Below are 20,289 nucleotides of genomic sequence, written 5' to 3' on the forward strand. Positions count from 1 at the left end.
TCTCTCTCGCGCTGTGTCTCTCTCGCGCTGTGTCTCTCTCGCGCTGTGTCTCTCTCGCGCTGTGTCTCTCTCGCGCTGTGTCTCTCTCGCGCTGTGTCTCTCTCGCGCTGTGTCTCTCTCGCGCTGTGTCTCTCTCGCGCTGTGTCTCTCTCGCGCTGTCTCTCTCTCGCGCTGTCTCTCTCTCGCGCTGTGTCTCTCGCGCTGTGTCTCTCGCGCTCTGTCTCTCTCGCGCTCTGTCTCTCTCGCGCTCTGTCTCTCTCGCGCTCTGTCTCTCTTGCGCTCTGTCTCTCTCGCGCTCGCTGTCCTTCTCTTGCTCGCTGTCCTTCTCTTGCTCGCTGTCCTTCTCTTGCTCGCTGTCCTTCTCTTGCTCGCTGTCCTTCTCTTGCTCGCTGTCCTTCTCTTGCTCGCTGTCCTTCTCTTGCTCGCTGTCCTTCTCTTGCTCGCTGTCCTTCTCTTGCTCGCTGTCCTTCTCTTGCTCGCTGTCCTTCTCTTGCTCGCTGTCCTTCTCTTGCTCGCTGTCCTTCTCTTGCTCGCTGTCCTTCTCTTGCTCGCTGTCCTTCTCTTGCTCGCTGTCCTTCTCTTGCTCGCTCTCTCTTGCTGTCCTTCTCTTGCTCGCTCTCTCTTGCTGTCCTTCTCGCACGCTCTCTCTTGCTGTCCTTCTCGCACGCTCTCTCTTGCTGTCCTTCTCGCACGCTCTCTCTTGCTGTCCTTCTCGCACGCTCTCTCTTGCTGTCCTTCTCGCACGCTCTCTCTTGCTGTCCTTCTCGCACGCTCTCTCTTGCGCGCCCTCTTGTGCGCTGTCTTGCACACTCCTGCGCTGTCTCGCGCTCACTCTATTGTGCTCGATCTGTCTCTCGTGCCCTGTCTCGCGCATCCTTAACTGAGCAGTTAGGAAGAAACCACCACTCAAACATGGACTCGTCATCACCCCTGGCCTTAAAGCTCTACATTGTCTCCCTGTGTATTGTTTCGTACCCTTGGCAACTGTCGTTCCATGTAGCTATTTAGAGAGTCCTGGAGATGTCTTCATAGTAGCGAAATCGGGACCACAGTGAAAGCATATATATATATATGTCAACGAACTTCTTTGAAAAGATTTGACTCTGGTAGTTGGACTATACCGGTTGTGTCCCAGAAACTTTGTAATCGTCTTCCCTCTGAAATGAGAACAGAAGGAAACTGCACGGAGTATGTATGTATGTATGTATGTATGTATGTATTTATTTTTTGTATAGCGCCGATAGCCCGTGAGTTGAGCAAAGATCTGAAGACCATGTTCATGGAAGACTTTAATAAACCTTTAACTTTATTTTCTGGACTTGCTTCCTTGTTTGCTATTGCAATATTGTTCTGTTGATGCCCGGGAATGCATGCGTTGCTCCTGAGCGGCTGCTACACTGTACCTTATGACCCTCCCTCCCACCCCCTACTCATACTGTGCTTGGAAGCAGCCCCCTTGCAGTAGTCTCCATATAAAACTCCAGTAATCATTTTTTTTTTTTTAATGGAACGTTGGCTCCCCAGAGATGTAGTGCGTTTCAAACGCTTTGGGAAGCTTCAATCAATTTGTAGAATACTGGTGCAATAATCTTGAATACAGGCCTGCCCATCTGTTACTTGCAGACATACAAATTGGGAAAGTAAATGTGTTGAAATAGCTCTATTTTATTGAACGTGATCCATTCTCAACATGTGCTTGAATAGCTTGACCGATGTACCAGTCTAGAGAAGGGGAAAAGCCTAATTACTGAACTTCAGTGATCTGAAATTGAACCAGTTTTTACAACTAGGCAATTTAATTGAGACATTAGCTGGTAAGGTAGCTCAGTGAGTTAAGCAACTGGTTTGAGTCTGCTGACCTAGCCTTTGGCCGTTCTAAGATCTGTAAATTGGATACTGTGAAACATAGGGAAGTAATACAACCTGTAATACAACTTTAGCCAAGCATGAAGAGCCACTCCGCTTTGATTGTATTATACCGAATGGTAGGCATACATGCAAGTAGGTTTAGATGGTGTGGAAGATGTAAATGTTTGTCATGTGAAGGTTTGTGTTGCAGGTGGTTTGAAAAGTGGGATGTTGGTAAGTAAAAGGTATAGTTTGTAGAGAACCATTTTGTGGGTTTATGAAGTTTGGAAAAAACATTCTATTTTGGGGATTCAAATATTAAGGAACTTGTTAGTTTTCCAACAAAGTGGAAATCGAGACCAATTAATTTCCAACATGCTGAATTTATTTTTAATGTTGAACCGGATTCTGTTCAGGTAAAAATGTAGTTTACGATGCAACTTGGAGGATTTTATTTCTTCTGTTTGTTTAATGACAGTATGAACAATGCTTTGATATCCCACTTGGCTACTGTATTAAGTGTGGGTGATGCATTGTTTTAAGCAAAGATTACTACATGTTGGATATATGTATGTTTTATATGGATGTAATGTTTCCAGTATCCTTGTATTTTGCCTATTGGTGTTTATTTGCAGAAAATCTCATGGTTGAGAGAGATACTATTTAAATGTCACTACTCTTGTAGATTAAGCACAGCGTTCTTGCATTCCTTGTTCCCACCAGCATGTGCATCCATACCCCTGGGTACTCTTCACATGTGTCCACTCACAACACTATTTATTAAATGGTCACCAAACATGAGGACATGGTCCATTCCTTTGGGCAGATGGTAGCCCAGACCTTTTTTCTAATTTTTTTTTTAGCATTGTTGTCCTGGATCTACCTATTCTGTATCCAAGAGTACAATCCCATAAAGAAGAGATCAGACTGGTTTACCATCATTGGCCATATTGCCGTGGATGACCGACTGAGGCTACAATTAAGTTTTATGTGGTGGCTATGTTGCGAATGAGTTACACATGTGCAACTTGTGCACTACTTTAGCAGATATTTTCCGAAAGCCAAATACTTCTGAGTGTGATGATCGCAGCAGCGCTTTCTGTAAGCATGGGGGGAATGTGGAATTTGAGTTCCATTAAGGAATGACATGTTGCTAATTGTTTGTTTTTGCAGCTTAAGAATGGGTGCTCTCTACACCTGGCTCAGAAACTGAGCCAGCTGCTCAACCTACAAATGCGTAGAATGCCCATCCTCTCAAAAGAATCCGCACCGGGCCTGCTCATTGCGACAGGTAAGTGTCAAACATGTTCTCATAGAGGTCTAGCTTTCAGAAGGTGTACAACTACGGCTGTGGAGTCTTTGAAAACATCTCTGTTGCCTAGATGCCTCTGGGCTGTAAGTGCGCTATACAAATGCAAACGCATAACATTACCTACTTGTTTACTGTAACAATCTTGTTACAAATGAGGAAATATAAAAACTACCGGAAACCATCCTTTTTAGGTCAAATAGTCCTTTGATTATTCCAAACTTCCTAGAATACTTGTTTGTTTCAATTTCTGGAAAGGTCACAGTAGCCTTCTGAATGCCATTGTTACTTACCTTAAAACTTCTAAGATAGCTCAGTGGCATGAACGCTTGCTGTTGAGATCTGCAGGTCACAGGTTTGAGTCTCGGAAAGGCAAACTCGGCCTTCCATCGTTCTGAGGCGAAAAATGAATGGCAACTTTGGTTGGGTAATCTAATTGCATATAAAAACAAGTTCTGTGTACGTTGCTTTGGCAAAAACGCTATATATATATATTAATATTACTGTTATCTTTGCTCCTGGCTACACTTGTATAAGATCACCCACTACATCCTTTAAATTGGCAAATCGGCTCCCTGGACTTTTGAAAGGATGTTTATGCTCAATTGCTGCGGTAACTGGCACTGTCCATGCCTCCTTCCGTGCTCTCCTCACTCCCAACCGTTGCTTTTTTAAAATAAATTACAACTTGTACCCCATTGGTCTGCCCTGTTCACAAAGCTCCCAAGAGATGTATTTCTGTTAAGCCTGCATATTATCGTTCCCTTCTGGCAGCCCCGATATGTTTAAGCCCCACATCTTCAAAATGGGCTCCACATACACACACTCCTTGCATTGCAGTATTTCTGATGGCGCTCAGTTTGAACCGCTGCGAGTTCTTTGAGTGAACTCAAGCTTCTTTCTTTACTCTGGTTTCTGAGACCACCCACTAAAGAATGTAAGTTGGCACTTTTGCTTTCTTTTTTCTGAGGTGCAGGTCTCTCTTCTAAAGGTTTGCTTTTAACAGTTACTACTCCTTTGATGACGTCACCTTTCTAATAGATGAGTGATGACATCCGTTCATGTTTTTTCATTTAAGAGGTGGGATGCCTTATAGTACCAGCTTGCACTCCCTCTTTGTAATGTCTACTCGATACCCAAGGCATCATTACATTATTTATATGACTTTGCCTTCCTCTCTGCTGTTTTGGCAGCACTCCTAAACACCTTTGATGGGGTAGTTCACTCAAAAATGTTATCTCAAAAGATGGGCCATAATAGAAAATATGTATTAAAAATATTTTTAAAGCAAGTTCCTTAGCATTTTGGGGGAAATGAGGCTCAAAGTTTTGAAATGGGAGCATCCATTTTGTGAAATGAAGCAGCCTCCTCTGCTCATGTTAAGCTCTGTTCTCGCAGCACTAAACAAACAAAAGCCCCGTACTGGGAGCTCTTGCTTACTGCTGTCATAGAGCACAGCTTAACATGAGGATGCCGCCACAGTAATTGCCTTGACTTTCTTTTTGTTTCCTGTGCTCCCCAGGCGGAGTACAGAAAACATAAAATAAAAGGCACAGCAATTATGAATACTTCGCCGGTGGAATCTTCATAATTGCTGTGAAACTGAAAACGAAAGTCGCTGCAATTATGAAAACTCTGCCACCAGGCGCCGAAGTATTCTTAATTGCAGCACCTTCGAGATCTGCGAAAGCACTGGTGAAGCCTTGAAGCTGTGCTGACCCCATTTTCCCATCGACTGGGAAGCTTCGCCAAGGATGACCTCCTCCCTTAGGCTGATGCGACCAACTAGCCTCAAGACCTGCTTCGTTCTGGACAAACCCCTGTGTCGCTCTGACCATCCTGGGCTGCTATTTCCCAATACCCGGGGCACCTGGACCATCGCAGAATGCAACGTCTTCCAAAGGATGAATACGGCTGAACCAGGAAATCTTCATCCAGAGTCCCCTCAGCACCATGGAAATTCCAACCAGGGATATTCATTTTTCTTTGGGCTGAGAAAGGCACCAAAACCACAAAGGGCTGCTGAAACGAGTGGAATACATTCCTACAGAGTCCCTCTCGAGAGTGCTGATGGAGAAGCCTGCCAGACGTCCTTCCTTTCGTCACCACGACCAAAGTCCAGGGAAAAGGGTCTGCATCAAGAAGGAAATCAACTGGAACATCTGCTTCAATTCTAAGGTACTGTGGGGCTTTGCGTTTAACCACCTTTAGCCAAATCTAGTGCTACCTAGCTTGGGGAGTGCTCCTTTCTATCCTTTTGAATTACTGCACTTCACTTTTGCAGGCCTAACAGCTTGTGCACCCTCTGCCTACCCATGGTTGAGGGGCTACCCCCATACACGTGTTTTTGCCATGGGGCCCACCCACAGATTGCAGGTTGAAGTAATTTAAACAGCATTACTGCTGAAACCCGGCCTGTCTCCACTCCCACCTGGCATGCTGAATCCGATACTGCCTCCATTAAAGTTGCTGATACTAACCCAGCAAGCACACCATTGCAACGCTCTGCACGGAGACAACACACGATGGAAGCCCACATTCTGAACCAGCTACAGGTAATTCTCCTGGAAATGAAGGCTATTGGACAGAGGACACAAGAGACATAGACAGACATACTGTCCAGGACATTAAACGTGACCTGCAGGATGTCCATACCCGCCTCAATGCACAAGCGGACAAGACAAAAGATAATGAGTAGCTAGAAAGCAACACAGACACAGCCGATACCGACATCGATGTCCTAATTAAAGAGGTGCAACACCTGGGTGTGCAAATGGAGGACCAGGAAAACTGGCCTGACGCAACAACCTCCACGTGGTGGGCCTTTCTGAGCAGAGTGAGGGGTCAGACCTTTAGTCCTATCTATATTTTCCTCCATGAAAAACTCTGGATCCAGAACCTGAAGAACCTTATCCAAAGGGTGCATTGGGCACCGATCCCCAAGCCCACCCCAATTGAACGAACGCGCATAATTTCTATGCATGTCTTAAACTTTCAGCACAAGCTTACCATACTCCGAGCCTTCTGGACCGTGGGCACAATGCGCGTACAGCGGTGCCAATAACCAGATATTTAATGACATTTCCATTGAGATTTCGATGCACAGAAAAGCGTTCAACCCCATATTTGACGCTCTAAAAGGTACAAACTACAAACACTACCGGAAATTCCCTGCCGTCTGGTGTATCTTGCCCGACAAACGGTGGCACTCGTCCAATGACCCAGAGGAAGACTGGCACTTCCTGAGGCAATGAGAGTTGGCCTCAGAGTTCACGGCCACAGAGGTCGGGAACCCTGGAACTGAACACACGCCACACCTCCTAGACTGCATTGCCGATCCAGACTTCAGGGCCTCTGACAGAGCGCAGGCAAATGCTCAAGGGGGCCAGGACGCAGCTATGAGGTCCCAGTGAAATGAGTGTCACAAGGCTGTCACTATGGATCCTTACCGGGGAGTTATTCGGAGATCACCGTACCCAAGGCACGCACACAAGAGCCCACACCTCATGGAAAAGACTGGCCGGCCCCCTAGCGGGGAACCTACAAAGCACCCAGAACACTATGCAGCACTGCGGCAGATAGCACCCACGTCTCCACTGTTGAACTGAACTGGTTGGCAGATCGCAGACGGAACGAAGCACCACCTGCCACCCTGGGCTCATCTACCCCACTGTTGGTTTTGTGTTTGATGTTACTGGTTCTATCTCTTGATTCTACTGGTTTCCCCTGAGTGGGGGTGTTGGTATGCATGGGAAATGACGAGGGTCCTCGGATCCTCTCAGCCCAACCCCTAACATGGGCTATTTTTGCTCTGTATTGGGACACAGTTTTTTGGTCCCAATTTTGTACTGGTTATTTATGGTTTGGGGTGTTTGTTATATGGTATCCTCTGTATATATCGTCTCTGTGGTTCTGGATTCTGGTGAAGGATCTAAACCATGAACCCATGGACTGTGGGTTTCCCCCCCTACCCCCCTCAAATTATGGTTACCTCCCTTACATTCATAAACGTCAATATACAAGAGTTGGGCCATCCAATTAAGAGGAAACAAATGCTCAACTTTATTCAAGATATATGAGGGGATATTATTTTTCTGCAGGAAATCCACCTAAATGCGATAGAATCGGAGAAGCTGGGCCAAGGGGTAGCAGTGCATTCTCCATGTCGGGGGGAAAAGAGGGGTATCTATTTTAATTCATAAGCGGGTTCCCTTCCAGGTTTTCAATACATTGGCAGATGGGAGATGGGAGAGGCAGATATATACTGGTACAGGGCCGCATACAACATAAACTTCCCACCCTTCTTAATATCTATACACCCACGCCCGACACACAAACCTCCTTAACCCATGTATTGTGCATGCTATATGAGGCTATGACACTGACACTTATTGGAGGGCATCTAAACGTGGCTCTAGACTCAACACTGGATCGACAGAGCTCATCCACAGCACCACAGATCAACCCACGAAAGCCAACCACCATTCTATCCCTGCTTACAGAGCTTGGACTCAAAGATTCATGGCGAATCACCCATGAACAACGAAGAGACTACACCTTCTACTCCAATAGACATGGTAGCTACTTCAGACTAGATTATTGGTTCCTCCCCTCCAGTGCTACATATATCATTTGTAAATGCATCATATTGGCCTCTACTCTCTCGGACCACGCGCCTGTCCTACTGAGTATCGATCTACTGGAGGTTCCACACAGCAGACCGTTGTGGCATCTTAACTTAAGGGCCCTGGGATACCCCGACTTCCGTGAGCATATAGAGTGGGATATGGATATGTTTTGGCAAATTAATCTGTCCTCAGTACCCCTCACTGAGCTGCTGGGATACGTACCAGACCTTAATTCGGGGACAATGTGTCTCGAAATGGTCGCATAAGCTGAAAGCATGGGGGGAGCTAGAAGAACTTTCCAAGGACAGATACACTGTGCATTGAAAAACGCGATCCACAAACATACACAAAACTCATGGGGCTCCGATCAGACCTGAAACGGATGACCTCTTCCTGTGCGCAGAAGTCTTTCACTAGCTGGTCACAAAGATATTACTGCGAGGGAGATGGACCCCTAAATCTTATAGCGCTTGACCTGCACAACAGGCAGGCAGCACAGATTGACTCCATTCGGCCAAAATTGGAATATAATTGAAGGGGCGGGGCATATCAATGCACTGTTTGCGCTATTTTATGGTACACTGTACAAGAAACCAGCCTCAATCCACCCTCACCTTATAAGTTACTTTCTGACGACCATTGAGCTACCTAAATTTGACATAAGCCAGGCAGAGGGTCTTGCCACACCAATTACTGCATCAGAGGTGACCCGAGCAATTCAATCCTTGTCAGCGGGTAAGGATGCTGGCCCAGATGGGCTTCACATCAACTTTTATAAAGTGCTTGGTGACCTTCTTGCACCCACTCTTGACTCAGTGTTTGCAGGAGCAGGGGCCGGCGGCCACCTTTGACGCTCCATGCTGGCGGCCAACATTATACTATTTCACAAGAAATGACACAACCCTAGGGACAGTGTGTCTGTCAGGGTCCGGCTTGACTGAATTCCACAGGAGCTGATGCTGGCCCCACAGACCCTCACCAGGAGTTCACCTCTCAACCCTTAAATAAAAGCAGAGCTGAAAACCCCAAGAAAGGGAAAGGGGAATTTGGAGAAAATAACAACGGAGACACAGCTGCCCTTCAACCGTCTGGTAGGCTCTGGTATCTGTGATAAACAAATACACCAGGTTACTAATATAATAAGAAAACTTCTTTTCTAACTTATGCTAAATAAACTCTAAACTCTTTACCTCTTAAACCTCAGTAAAAGACTTTGAGGTTAATAATCTTTGTGGAAGATCTTGTAAATATATCTTGTATTGTGCAAATAGTTCAAGCCAACCTAGTCTCTTTAGAATCCTAAAGTGATGGCCTTTGCAACATCTTTTCAGAATTAGATATTCTTCTTACTTCAAAGTTCTTCTGATCTTATGTAGTTTTCAATGCTTACATAAATTGCAGTCTTTTTCTGAAAACATTGAGTTCTATTTGCATAGATTACTTTAAATTATATTCTTTAACTTCCTGGAATACTGCTTTCTTTCTGCGTGTGAATTGCTTTCCTTATTTACACATTTACACAAAGAACGTATAGTTTCTTCCTGATGAAATCGGAAGACGAAGAATTGTCCTTGCGTGTAAAATACACACGCGATTATTTTACAAACCCGCGCGCGTAAAAAAATACGTAAACTCGATAAAAAATAACACGCGCTGATAAAAATGGACTCGTGCTCTATCGCAACCCAACACGCGCTTTCTCTTGAGACGTATTTCGCGTAAAAAATATACACGCGTTAAAGTTAACTTGCGCAATTCTTTAGGGCACGCGCTCTATCGCAAAACCACACGCGCTTTCTCAGGAAACGACTTTCACGTGAAAAAAAATGTACACGCGCTAAAATTCACACGCGCAATTCTTTTTGGCACGCGCTCTATCGCAACCACACACGCTTTCTCAGGAAACGACTTTCACGTGAAAAATGTACACGCGCTAAAATTCACACACGCAATTCTTTTTGGCACGCGCTCTATCGCAAACCACACGCGCTTTCTCAGGAAACGTCTTTCACGTAAAAAAATGTACACGCACTTTAAAAAGAACACGCAAACGACAACTTGCGAGCTCGCGCACACATTAAACAGTCTTGAAGAACATTACACGCAGTTAATCAACTTTAAAATCCTACGCACAATCTTCAAGCTTGTTTTCCTTATAATAACTTTAACTGTAATGTCTCTTTTCTCAAATGAACTTGAAACCTTTTTACTCTTTAAATTTTCTTATAAAAGAAAATGAAAGTTCACTGTGACAATCTCAAAATCTTTAAAAGAACGATCCCACCTGATGACTTCTTGTTCAAATTGGATCAGCAAACGATATTCTTACTTCTTTGGTAGATTTTCTGAGTTCTGGAAAGGCCTTACTTAAGGAGCTTAACTAATACACAACCAGCCACTGAATTTCTCTGGATGAAAGGCAGTTTAGAATCTGCTCATCTCCCAAGAATCAAACCCATTGTCCTCTCCACCAATCAGGCAACCAAACATATCATTGTTTCTTTAACCAATCAGATTAAGTTTCTTTCACTCCATCTTGACTTGGGCAAGCACAATGTTAATTCTATGAACAAACTCTTCCTGTTACTAAACCAGCCAGTTTTGAAAGCACATCTAACCCAGCCAGCTCTAAAGGCACAATGTTAATCTAGTTACTCTTCCTGTTATGAAACTAGTACTAGTCAGTCCTGACAGTGTCCTACTGCAACATCTCCCTAATTAGTGCCAACCCGAAAATCCTGGCAAAGTGCCTAGTGCAGTGCATTGAGAGACTTATCCCACTTCTCATCAAACAGGTTTTATTTGCGGCAGGCATTCCACGACAATGTCTGCCGACCGCTGCATGTTATCGCTGGGGGGACTGATCCTGAGGATGGGATCTTATTTCTTGGTGCCGAGGAGGCATTTGACAAGGTCCAATATTATGTTTCGAGTGCTAGACACCTACGGTTTCCCGACCGCATACACTAAAATGGTGAAACTTCTGTATACTGTCCTGACGGCCTCGGTTGTCACCAACGGGGTTACATCAGCCCCCTTCTCCCTGTATTCGGGTACAGTACAGGGACGCCCCCCCTATCTCTCCTCTTATGTGCCCTAACCGTAGAGCCCCTAGCAGCAAAACTAGGGGCTGACCTCGGATGGACAGGCATTTTTACGGGGCGCCGAGGAGCATCTAGTGTCCCTCCATGCAGATGACCTATTGATATACATCTGTAAATATAAGACATTGCTACCGAGACAGTCAGCTGTTGCAGGATATCTGTCCCTTGGCCGCCTATGTAATTAATTGGGTGAAGTCAGAGAGACTTCTCTTGGGATCCGGGAGGGGGGGTCCCATTCAAGCTCCAGCTTAACTGTATCACATATTTGACTGTGCAAATCGGTCCCGTCCTAGAGGAGATTTTAGGGTTTAATTATCCCCCGGTTCTGCAAAAAATTAAACTGGACCTGGATTTGCTACCGCTGTCCCTCACTGGAAGAACAAACGCCTTCAAAATGAGTTCTTTACTGAAGCTGCCCTATCTGGCTATGATGCTACCCTTGGGCCCCAATGAAGCAAATGTTCAAAGAACTAGACGTTTGTATTTCCAAATTTGTTTGGAAGGGTAAGAAAGCGCAGCTCAAACGAGATCCTCCAGGCCTCTAAGACTGACGGCGGCTTGGCGCTACCAGCATGGAAGATGTACTATTTGCCCGCTCAGGTGTGGTGGGCTAAATGATGGATGAATTCAGAGGACCAGACCAGTTGAAAATCTATGGAACGGTCCCTGTTGGCGCCATTCACGCCATCTGAGGTCCTGCAATCCCAGCAGCTAAACTCCCCAATGTGATCAAGAGTCACCCAATAATCGGGCCAACGCTCGCGCAATGGCACATATTACAGTCCATTCTCGGCTGACCTATTCAGATGGCACCAGCCTGACGCAGTGTGAGAGTGATCTTGTCCTATGGATTCAACTATAAATTACACCCAAACCAAGACCCGGCATGGCTGCACGTTCGGGTAGTAGATCTATATGAGGAGAATTCCCCAATTAACTTCCTGGAGGCTAAGTGGGTGCTTGGACTACGGGAGACAATTGGCTCCAATATATCACTCTATGGTCAGTAATTCGCAATTACACTGCAGAACAGACCTGACAGGTGACATCGACTGGGCAAACTTGAAATGGAACAGAACACAATGTCATACCCACATCTGCGCAATTTCTAAACTATTTATGCCCCTAACAATGTTAGACGTAACCAAATTCTCCAATGGTCCGGTGAGCTGGGGATTGAGCTTGACCCCAGCGATATATGATTTTTTTGGAAGTCCTACCGGCATCTCACTCGGCATTCGGAATAGGGATATCCAATACAAAATGATCCAACGGCTGTACTACACACCAAGCAAGTTTTTTAGGATGGGTCTCATACACGATGTTCCCACGACTGAAACAAAGAAAAGTGGTGGCCTAGGGACCAGCCACTCATCAAACCCAGGAAGACTCCCCAGTAGCCAGCAAAATGGTTCCAAGATGGGCCAGCCAGAAAAGAGGACCGGAGGAGGATGAAGAAAAGTCCAGGAAAGGATCATAGCAGTTTAAGAACAAATGGGGTCAAGGACATAGGAGCCAGGCTCCAGATAATATGGCTGAACCCGGCCCTCTGATGTAGCAGCCCATCTTTAAAGCAGTCCTCCTGCAATACCTGTGTAAGAGTCTGAGGAATGCACAGGATCGCCCTTAGGTAAAACTATTCTCTTGGGGGCTGGCCCAAGTCAGTCCTCCAATTGTACACCAAGCAGATATCCAGCTATTTTTCCAGCCAGCCAATCTGAGCTGGGCCTCAAAACTTCCAAACACTTGCCCACCATCACAGTGTGTGTATTGGGCACATCTATGGCAGAAAACCAGGGTAATCCATAATAGTCTCGGGCTCTAATAAGAAGACTGTTATACTGCTAAAAGCATGCACAAGTGTGGCTCTATTTCGGGTGCGTTGCTGTATGTGCACATGCACCCAGCATAGTTTTATACTTTTCTTCATCAATGCAGCTCTGCTTCATACTCCTGTGTGTCTCCTTCCTCCTGACAATATCCCAAAGGTGTGGAGGAAAGGGGCCTATGGACTAGGACAGTATTCCATTTGCTAAGCAACTTTGGCTTTTTTCCCCAGCACTGCACTATTTTGTCAGTAACTTTCAAACTAGTTTTAAAACAAGAATGTATATATTTATGGAATTAAAACATTTTGGGCTATGTATTTCAAACACATATAAAAGGTTTTGCTTTCCTTCCAGGTACCGTTGGGAAGAACATGGCCAGCAAACCAAACGTGTATATTTCCAGCAGTGCCGGAGCTCATTGGAGAGAGGTCACTATTTTACTTTTCTTTCTTCTTTTTTAAAATCCTGTCATTTCAAATGCAAAGGCTAGCATGGTTATGTGTACAAGAGCCAGACAGATGTGTTGATAAGCCCAGTTTCCTTTAAACGTTTGCTGCACTTGCTTTCACCCCAGGTTTTGGTGGTCTTTCACTGCCTTGTGAGAAGAACGAGTTGTGCCCAGGAAGTTTGATAAAGATGGAGGCCACGGGCCTGCCGCAAGCCTTCCAGAATCTCCTTGGTCCCCCGTTTGTTTTATTAGTCCTCTTATTTTGTGCCTGAACAGATGCATACCTACATTTCTCCATTCTTCTCTTCAAGATCATCTTCTCACCTCTTCCAACCATAAAAAATGTAACACCATGTTAATTGCCTCCCGTCTGTCAGTTTGTTTTATTTCTGGTATTTTGCCATTTTTGAGCAGCGCTTACACATCAGTGCTTTATATATTGTGAGTAAAATATGATAGAACTCTTAGGGTATCCGTCACAGTCTCACCTGATGAAAAGTAGTTGTTGTTTTCCAGTCTCTTGCTAGTCATTACATGGTGTATGTTCAGATGGATTTTCAGAATCAGCCCTTTGGACAGATTCTGAGAAGCCACCCTATTCTGGTGTGCAGGGACAAATACTAAGGTCTAGTCAAACTCTAGCTGGGTATTGTGGATGAGCAGAAATGCTTGGACTCGGAACGGTGTGAGAGTAGTGAAGGGTTAATTTAAGCACATACAAATCACTCTTCTCAATGGAAAAACCACAGGTAAGTAAGACAATAAAATATTCACCACCATTGTATACACATTCACGCTGGTGTACTTGTATACACATTCACCCTGTTGTATTCTGCCAAGAGTACCAACACTTCATGTTTAAACACAGTTGTATGCATATTTCAAGTATGTAAGTTCAGCAAAGCAAGTGAGTAAAGAAAATAGAACCAGGTAAATAATACTTTGAGCACTAATATGTTTAGAATAAAGGAGTAGCAAGCGGTATACAGAAACTTATAAATAAGGTACTAAAATTAAAAAAAGTAATTTGCTAGCTAGAAAAGCAGCAGTCTAGTGCCCTTGGAGCCCCAGATCCCTATAAGTATTTTCAGGAGGCTGTGAGTTTTTTACGAAGTTGAACAAGTGTTAGCTTGAGCCAGAACGTAGTTCTGAGTAGTCCAAAGTTAATAAAAGTTAGAGGAAAGTCTTTAAAAGACCCTCTCCACTTCCATCCACCTTTGGGGGGGACACAGGAGGGGACACAGGCTGCAATATCACCCTTTAGGGCTAGGACTTCACACCCAAAGAACACTCTGGATACAGAGAGAGGCAAAACCTGCATGTTTACCTATTCCCTGACTCATAATTTCTCATGGATCACAGTGGAAGTTCCTGGAATCTTTGGGTCTTCTGTATGTGGGCAATCTATTGGTGAAGTTCAGGGGTCACAGGTTGAGAGGTAATTTCAGTCATTTGGTTGTTGGGTCTGGCCAGTTGGTGCTTCCAGGCTTCATTCAACTGGTTCTGGACATTGGATAGCTCGACACGGAGGACACGCTAACTTTGGGACCACCATTCTGTTGACGATCTCAAACTCCCACGATGTGATGCCGAGGTGGACAGCGATGACCACTCAACAAAAGTGCAGAAGCAAAGAAACCTGTCCTGCAAAGCCCCTTTACGTGGTGCAGAACTGCAACCTCATGGAAATGCTTCTTCTTCCATAAGCTGAGGATCTGTGCTGTCCCAAGGCAGTGACCATTTCAGTGAGGGAGCTCTGGATGGTATCCCATTGTTTAAATGCACAAAATTACTTCTAAGTAATTTACTTCAATGGCATTACTTTGAATTTTGTCTGTATATTGGTGGTTTTAGTGGTAAAAAGGGGGTGGGGAGGGGTTTGGAGTAGTGAAGGGAAGGGGAAATGTGGGACGGGGGCTGCCTCCAAATTAAAATAAACTAAAAAATCCGAGTACAATTTGGATGTAATGCCTTCGAGGTCATTTACTTCGAAGTAATTTATATCAGCAAAAAAACATGGAACGCTCGGATTGACATTTGGCTAATCCACGGGATGCTTCCATAACTGTTCGGAGTGCTTTCAGCAGCTTGCTCTTCGAGCAGAGGATGGGACTGGTTGTTCCCGCCAGTCCATGACTCAAAGCACTGATTGGTCCTCTTGAGATTGGCAGAGAGATGGGGCTTCACCAAGCAAGTTTAGAAAGGGATGCTGGTGTTCATCCAGCGACAAGATCTGGGTCTTCAGCGGGCTGCTCTCCTTTAGCACAGCCATTTTAGAGTGTATGGTACTCTAATTGGCATGAAACGGAAAAATGGGAAAGTGCACAAGACTACATAAAAAAAAAATGCTAGAAATAAAACTGCTCCTGCCTATCTTGGATACATCATGCAAATAACCACAAAGCTCCTATGAAGAAAGTTATAGGGATACAAGGTGGACACAAAGCGTCCCAAACACAATTCACTTAAGATATTCAATGAAGGAAAAATGAAAGAAAAATATGGATAACGGTCCTCCTGCACTGATATCCATTAGGACTGATCAGTGCCCCCAACAGCAAGTTAAGTGGAGCAGAAAGGCTTCATGTATGTTTAAAAGTCAGAACAAAGACAGTAGCAAAAAGGGAGGGAGTCCATGTTGGAGGGAAAGTAGCAAAAAGCTTTCCTTACCCACGTACATATTCAGCCTTGGGTGTTAACAATTGCTTCCACTTCTCACAGGCGATGGGCGCCTCGCTCCTTTGCCTCAAATGGATACGGTACAGTCTCTGTTATGGTTACCTAATGAGACAATTGAGATGGTTGTGAAATGCAAGCACCTGCCATAGGCAAGGGAGAATGCAGTGCCTTAATCTACAGGGTCTCCCACAATAACAAGGTTGCAATAGCAGCCTCTTAACAGAAGTCCACATATTCACTCGAGGCTGTGCCCCGAGTGTCCTGGGCCGGGAATTTAATATGGGAATGTACTTCAGTCTTCTGAGGTTGTTCAATCGTTTGCGAGTTTACTTTCGGATAATTTATTCGCCTAGTAAGGTCACACCCAGTCCATTCTTATTGGTCCTAAGGCTTCTGCACAGCTTTAGCCAGAGGTTGGTGGCCAATGGCAAGGTCCCTCTGCAAGGTTACTGGTACCCCACATCTGGCCACAAACAAATACCATTGCTTCACCCAGAAAAGCTGGGGCTTTGCCTGATTAAGGGCCTTACCATATGTGTATGGCAAATCTGGCCTTGAGAGGGCAGGAAGGAGACAGCACAAGATTGGCAAAGGCAAAACCTTGTGGCACAGCTATTTTAGAATTTATGGTACAAGACATTATGCAGTCAAATGCAAAAGGTTCACATGAGAAACTTTTTTTAATTTTTTTTTTAAACGGTTCAAGTATCCGCTGCCACCAGCCCATCAAGGCCACATCATGCGAGTAAACAGAGTTCCAAAACAAAGAGAAAGGGGTACAATGTATCTCTTCCACACTTTATTGTAAGGTGATGTGTGCAGTGTAACACAGGGAATTTCCCCTGTACTGATGGCCATAAGGACTGATCATTGTCCCCAGAGCAGATGAGCTTAGCAAGGTAAATGAGGTAAAAAGGCTTTACTTGCCTCCGATAGACCGGTCCGATTCAAAAGCATTGGGGTGAGGGTGGGAGGGGTTCTAGATCTCTCTGGTGGTAGGAAAGCTATTTATTTTGCTGCTTTCCTTCCAATATTTCACTTAGTTTCCAATACTTTTCTGAAGCAGAACCCAGTTGAAAAATGACCTCAGTTCTTCAAAATAGATATTGAAAACAAGTATATGCAGGCTTGGCGAGCAGAATGACTTTTGTATGTTAATGTATTTGTGACTGTGCCATATGTTTCTGCATTTAAGCTGCTGCCTTCGTATTCCACACTCAATGTTGAAGTCAATTTTTTTCATTTTAATAAGGCCCTTCATGGACCACACTACTATGCCTGGGGCGATCATGGAGGGATTCTCATGGCTATCGCTCAAGGAACAGAAACAAACCAATTGAAGTAAGTTTTCATCAACTTAATGCACTCTTATCGGGAAGAAATGTTCTCATGAAATCTGCAACAGTCTAATTTCAATATTAGTCTGCTGTGTAACTATTCCCCTCCACCCCCAAGACACGTTGCTTATATAGGGAGCCTTTTATAGACAAAAACCTTTACATACAGTTTCCAAAAGTATGCTTTTAACATGGTAGTCTGTGTCCTAGCTCACTTCTTTTACATTCAGGGAATGAGTTTGAGAGATTCTGATTTCCTTGTATGACCTTAGAAAAGAGATGATAATATTGCATAGCGAGGCCTAACCTGCAGGCTATTTAAATGGAAACTTCAAGGATCAGAATCAAGACTGGTGTCGGGCATCACCCAGCACTTTAGGGTCTGTATCTGCAACCCTACAGCTGCTTCTCTCTGCACTTATGAGCCACCCGCTGGCTGCACTTACCCCTTCCTCTCTGGCACTTTGCGCCTTCCATCGTCCCCTTTCCATCTTCCCCACACTTGTGCGATCTGAATGACACGAGGCCTAGTATAAGATTGTTATTTTGTCCTCCCTTGTTTCACCCCTCCGTCGTGCCTAGAAGCACTTGCGTACAGGCGCGTTATAAATGCCACATCTTATCATATATTGCAGAAGATACCTCCTTGTATTATAGGAGGTAATACATAGCATGCTGCAAATCTTGCTTCCTCATAAGATGCAACTATAACTTTGTGTCCATTACATATGACCCATTTTCAGATGGATTTCCAAAATCATTCCTTGGCGCCGGGATTTCGGGAGTCAAACTATTTATATTAAATGGGAAAGACCGAGAAGTTATCCAAAGCCAGTCAAGGTCAGGTAGCTCGGCAGTCGAGGCTTTGTCTCGGGAAAACCGCGAGACTGGTGTAGGGCAAAAATGAGTCTGCACAGAGCAACACCAATAATTCTAGTTTAGCAGTAAGTATATAAAAAGTTATTTATTAGGCCTTTAGTTGTACAATAAGCATATCAAAATCATTAAGTAATGTCACACAGAACCTTACACACACACATTCACCATTAGGAGAATTGGATTACATATGAATTATCAGTGCAACACTTGCAGTCAGATGCATGGAAAAATGAGCAGAACCAACAGCTTAATAAATCCAACCCGAGATGGTATGGGACTTTGTGCCCAAAAGTCACAAGTTCCAAAGTATAGCTTCTTCAGGTAGGTTTATATAGACAAGGATGCATTTGGCTGGGGTGGTGCTTTTCGAAAGTTTCCAAAGTTAGGTAAAAGTTCAATAAAGTTCAGGTAAGTACTCCACTCAATCTGACACACTACGATAGGCCTAACTGATTGCTCCCTAAACCAGGGTCCACCACTGAAGGTCTGGGCAGAGTGAGTTAGGGTCAGGACTGTACACCCAATATTACCCTATGGAGGACAGGGGGGGACAGACACAGGTATGTTAACTTACCCCCATGACTCCGATTCTTCCAGATACCACTGCATGTGTTCCAAAATCTGTTGGGGACATAATCTTCTGCGCTTTGCCTGGGTGAGGTAGGCCCATGGTTTGCGGGTGCAGAGGTCTCTTTAGGCATCTGGAATCTGTCGTGGTGCACAGCAAACGTTCTAGACTTGATTCCTGATGAAGACCCAAAACGATGAAAGATCAAGACTTCTGTTGTGCAGAACCCCTGAAGACACCTCATTGGGATTGAAGGAGTGTTCCAACAAAGACTGCTGCGATCAGGCGATCATACAGTTGCAAACACAAAAGTAGCCCCAAGTCAGCGTGCCTTAGAGTTAGGCCGCTGTGCATGCAAGAGCAGGTGACTTGTAGTATAAACTGAAGATGTACACATTTCCAAGGCTCTACACTGAACGGCGTCGGCTGCTGCATGGTATCCCAAGAGAGCTGGTCAGTCCGCCAGCTAGTACAGGGACACCTCTGAAGGTATGGATCCTTGAGCAGGTCATGGGGTTGAAGCACCAACAAGGGTCTTCTTGAGATTAGTCAGAGGAGTACGGCTTTACCTGGCCTATCACTGGTGTCAGCGGGCTGCCCTTACTCGTAGAAGTCTTGCTTCCAATGATGATCTAATGGCTGCAGGAGCCCTCATTTCGTCCAAGTTTCAAGCTGGGAGCTAGCCCAAACCCACCGTTGGTAAGAATCAGCAACATTCAACCACCCCAGGGTTGTCCAATCCTGGACAACCACTGGTCATCGCATCCATCCAGCAACAGACCTTTGTGCGCCAGTGGATGTGGACTGGGACCCGACGGCTCACACACAGCCCACTTTCCAGTGAAAGCAGCTTTCACCGATAAAGGGGTTACCACATATGGCATTTCCTGACCTGAGAAGACAGGAAGATGGCCAAAGAACAAGATGACCAAAGAACAAGCGAAAATCTGTGGCACAGCCATTCTAGGGTGCTAGCTGCCAAAGTGCATGAGAAAAGGATCACAAAAATGTTAAAAATTGCACCCCTCCCACCAGCTTGTCTTGGGTGCACATTGGCAAAGTAAACGATGGATATAACACATCCAAACTGCACTTCACTGTAAGGTGATGTGTGCAAACATGCATGCATCAATAGAGACTGTGAATAGGATTGAGCTAAGCCTTTTCTACAGGTATATCTCACTTTGAACGCTTTCTAAAAGCACCACCACAGCCCACTGCATTATTTCTGATTAACCTTACATCGGAACTTGTGACCTTTGGGCAGAAGACTCCTCCCCCCCCACCCCTATCATGTCAGTGATGGACTTAATTAAGGTTGGGGCAAGTGTTCTTGTGTTAGTTTTACTCATCGACTACTTGCTTGTATAGCACTGATAATTGAAATAATTCTATTCTCCTAATGGTGACTGTGTATGTTATCTATGTTTTTGTGTGACAATACTCACCTTTGACTTTCCTATGCTTGGTGTTTAAAGTCCCAAAAATAACTATTTTATATAATTACTGTCTTACCTGAATTATTGAAACTTCTTTGTTTACAATCGTTGTAGCCCTAGAACACTCAAACGCTTTTCCTGAGACTCAGCCTTTACTGCTTAGCTACCTTGCCTTGATTGGGTTTTAGCTAACCTCTAGGTGTCTTCCCTGTTTACCAAAA

The 20,289-nt window shown here is 44.8% G+C and overlaps 1 protein-coding gene across 2 annotated transcripts in view; it reads left to right on the forward strand.

The window, feature by feature from the left end:
* Positions 1-20,289, forward strand: part of SORL1 (sortilin related receptor 1) — a 1,341,481-nt gene that overhangs the window by 264,003 nt on the left and 1,057,189 nt on the right. For both annotated transcript variants that reach the window (XM_069614318.1, XM_069614319.1), the window contains exons 10-12: positions 3,022-3,139; positions 13,073-13,146; positions 17,098-17,186. In XM_069614318.1, coding sequence (XP_069470419.1) covers positions 3,022-3,139; positions 13,073-13,146; positions 17,098-17,186 — 281 coding nt within the window. The remainder of the gene's footprint in view (positions 1-3,021; positions 3,140-13,072; positions 13,147-17,097; positions 17,187-20,289) is intronic.

The sequence above is a fragment of the Ambystoma mexicanum genome, chromosome 9 (assembly GCF_040938575.1).
Source record: "Ambystoma mexicanum isolate Mex_15411 chromosome 9, UKY_AmexF1_1, whole genome shotgun sequence".
In the NCBI taxonomy this organism is placed as follows: Eukaryota; Metazoa; Chordata; class Amphibia; order Caudata; family Ambystomatidae; genus Ambystoma; species Ambystoma mexicanum.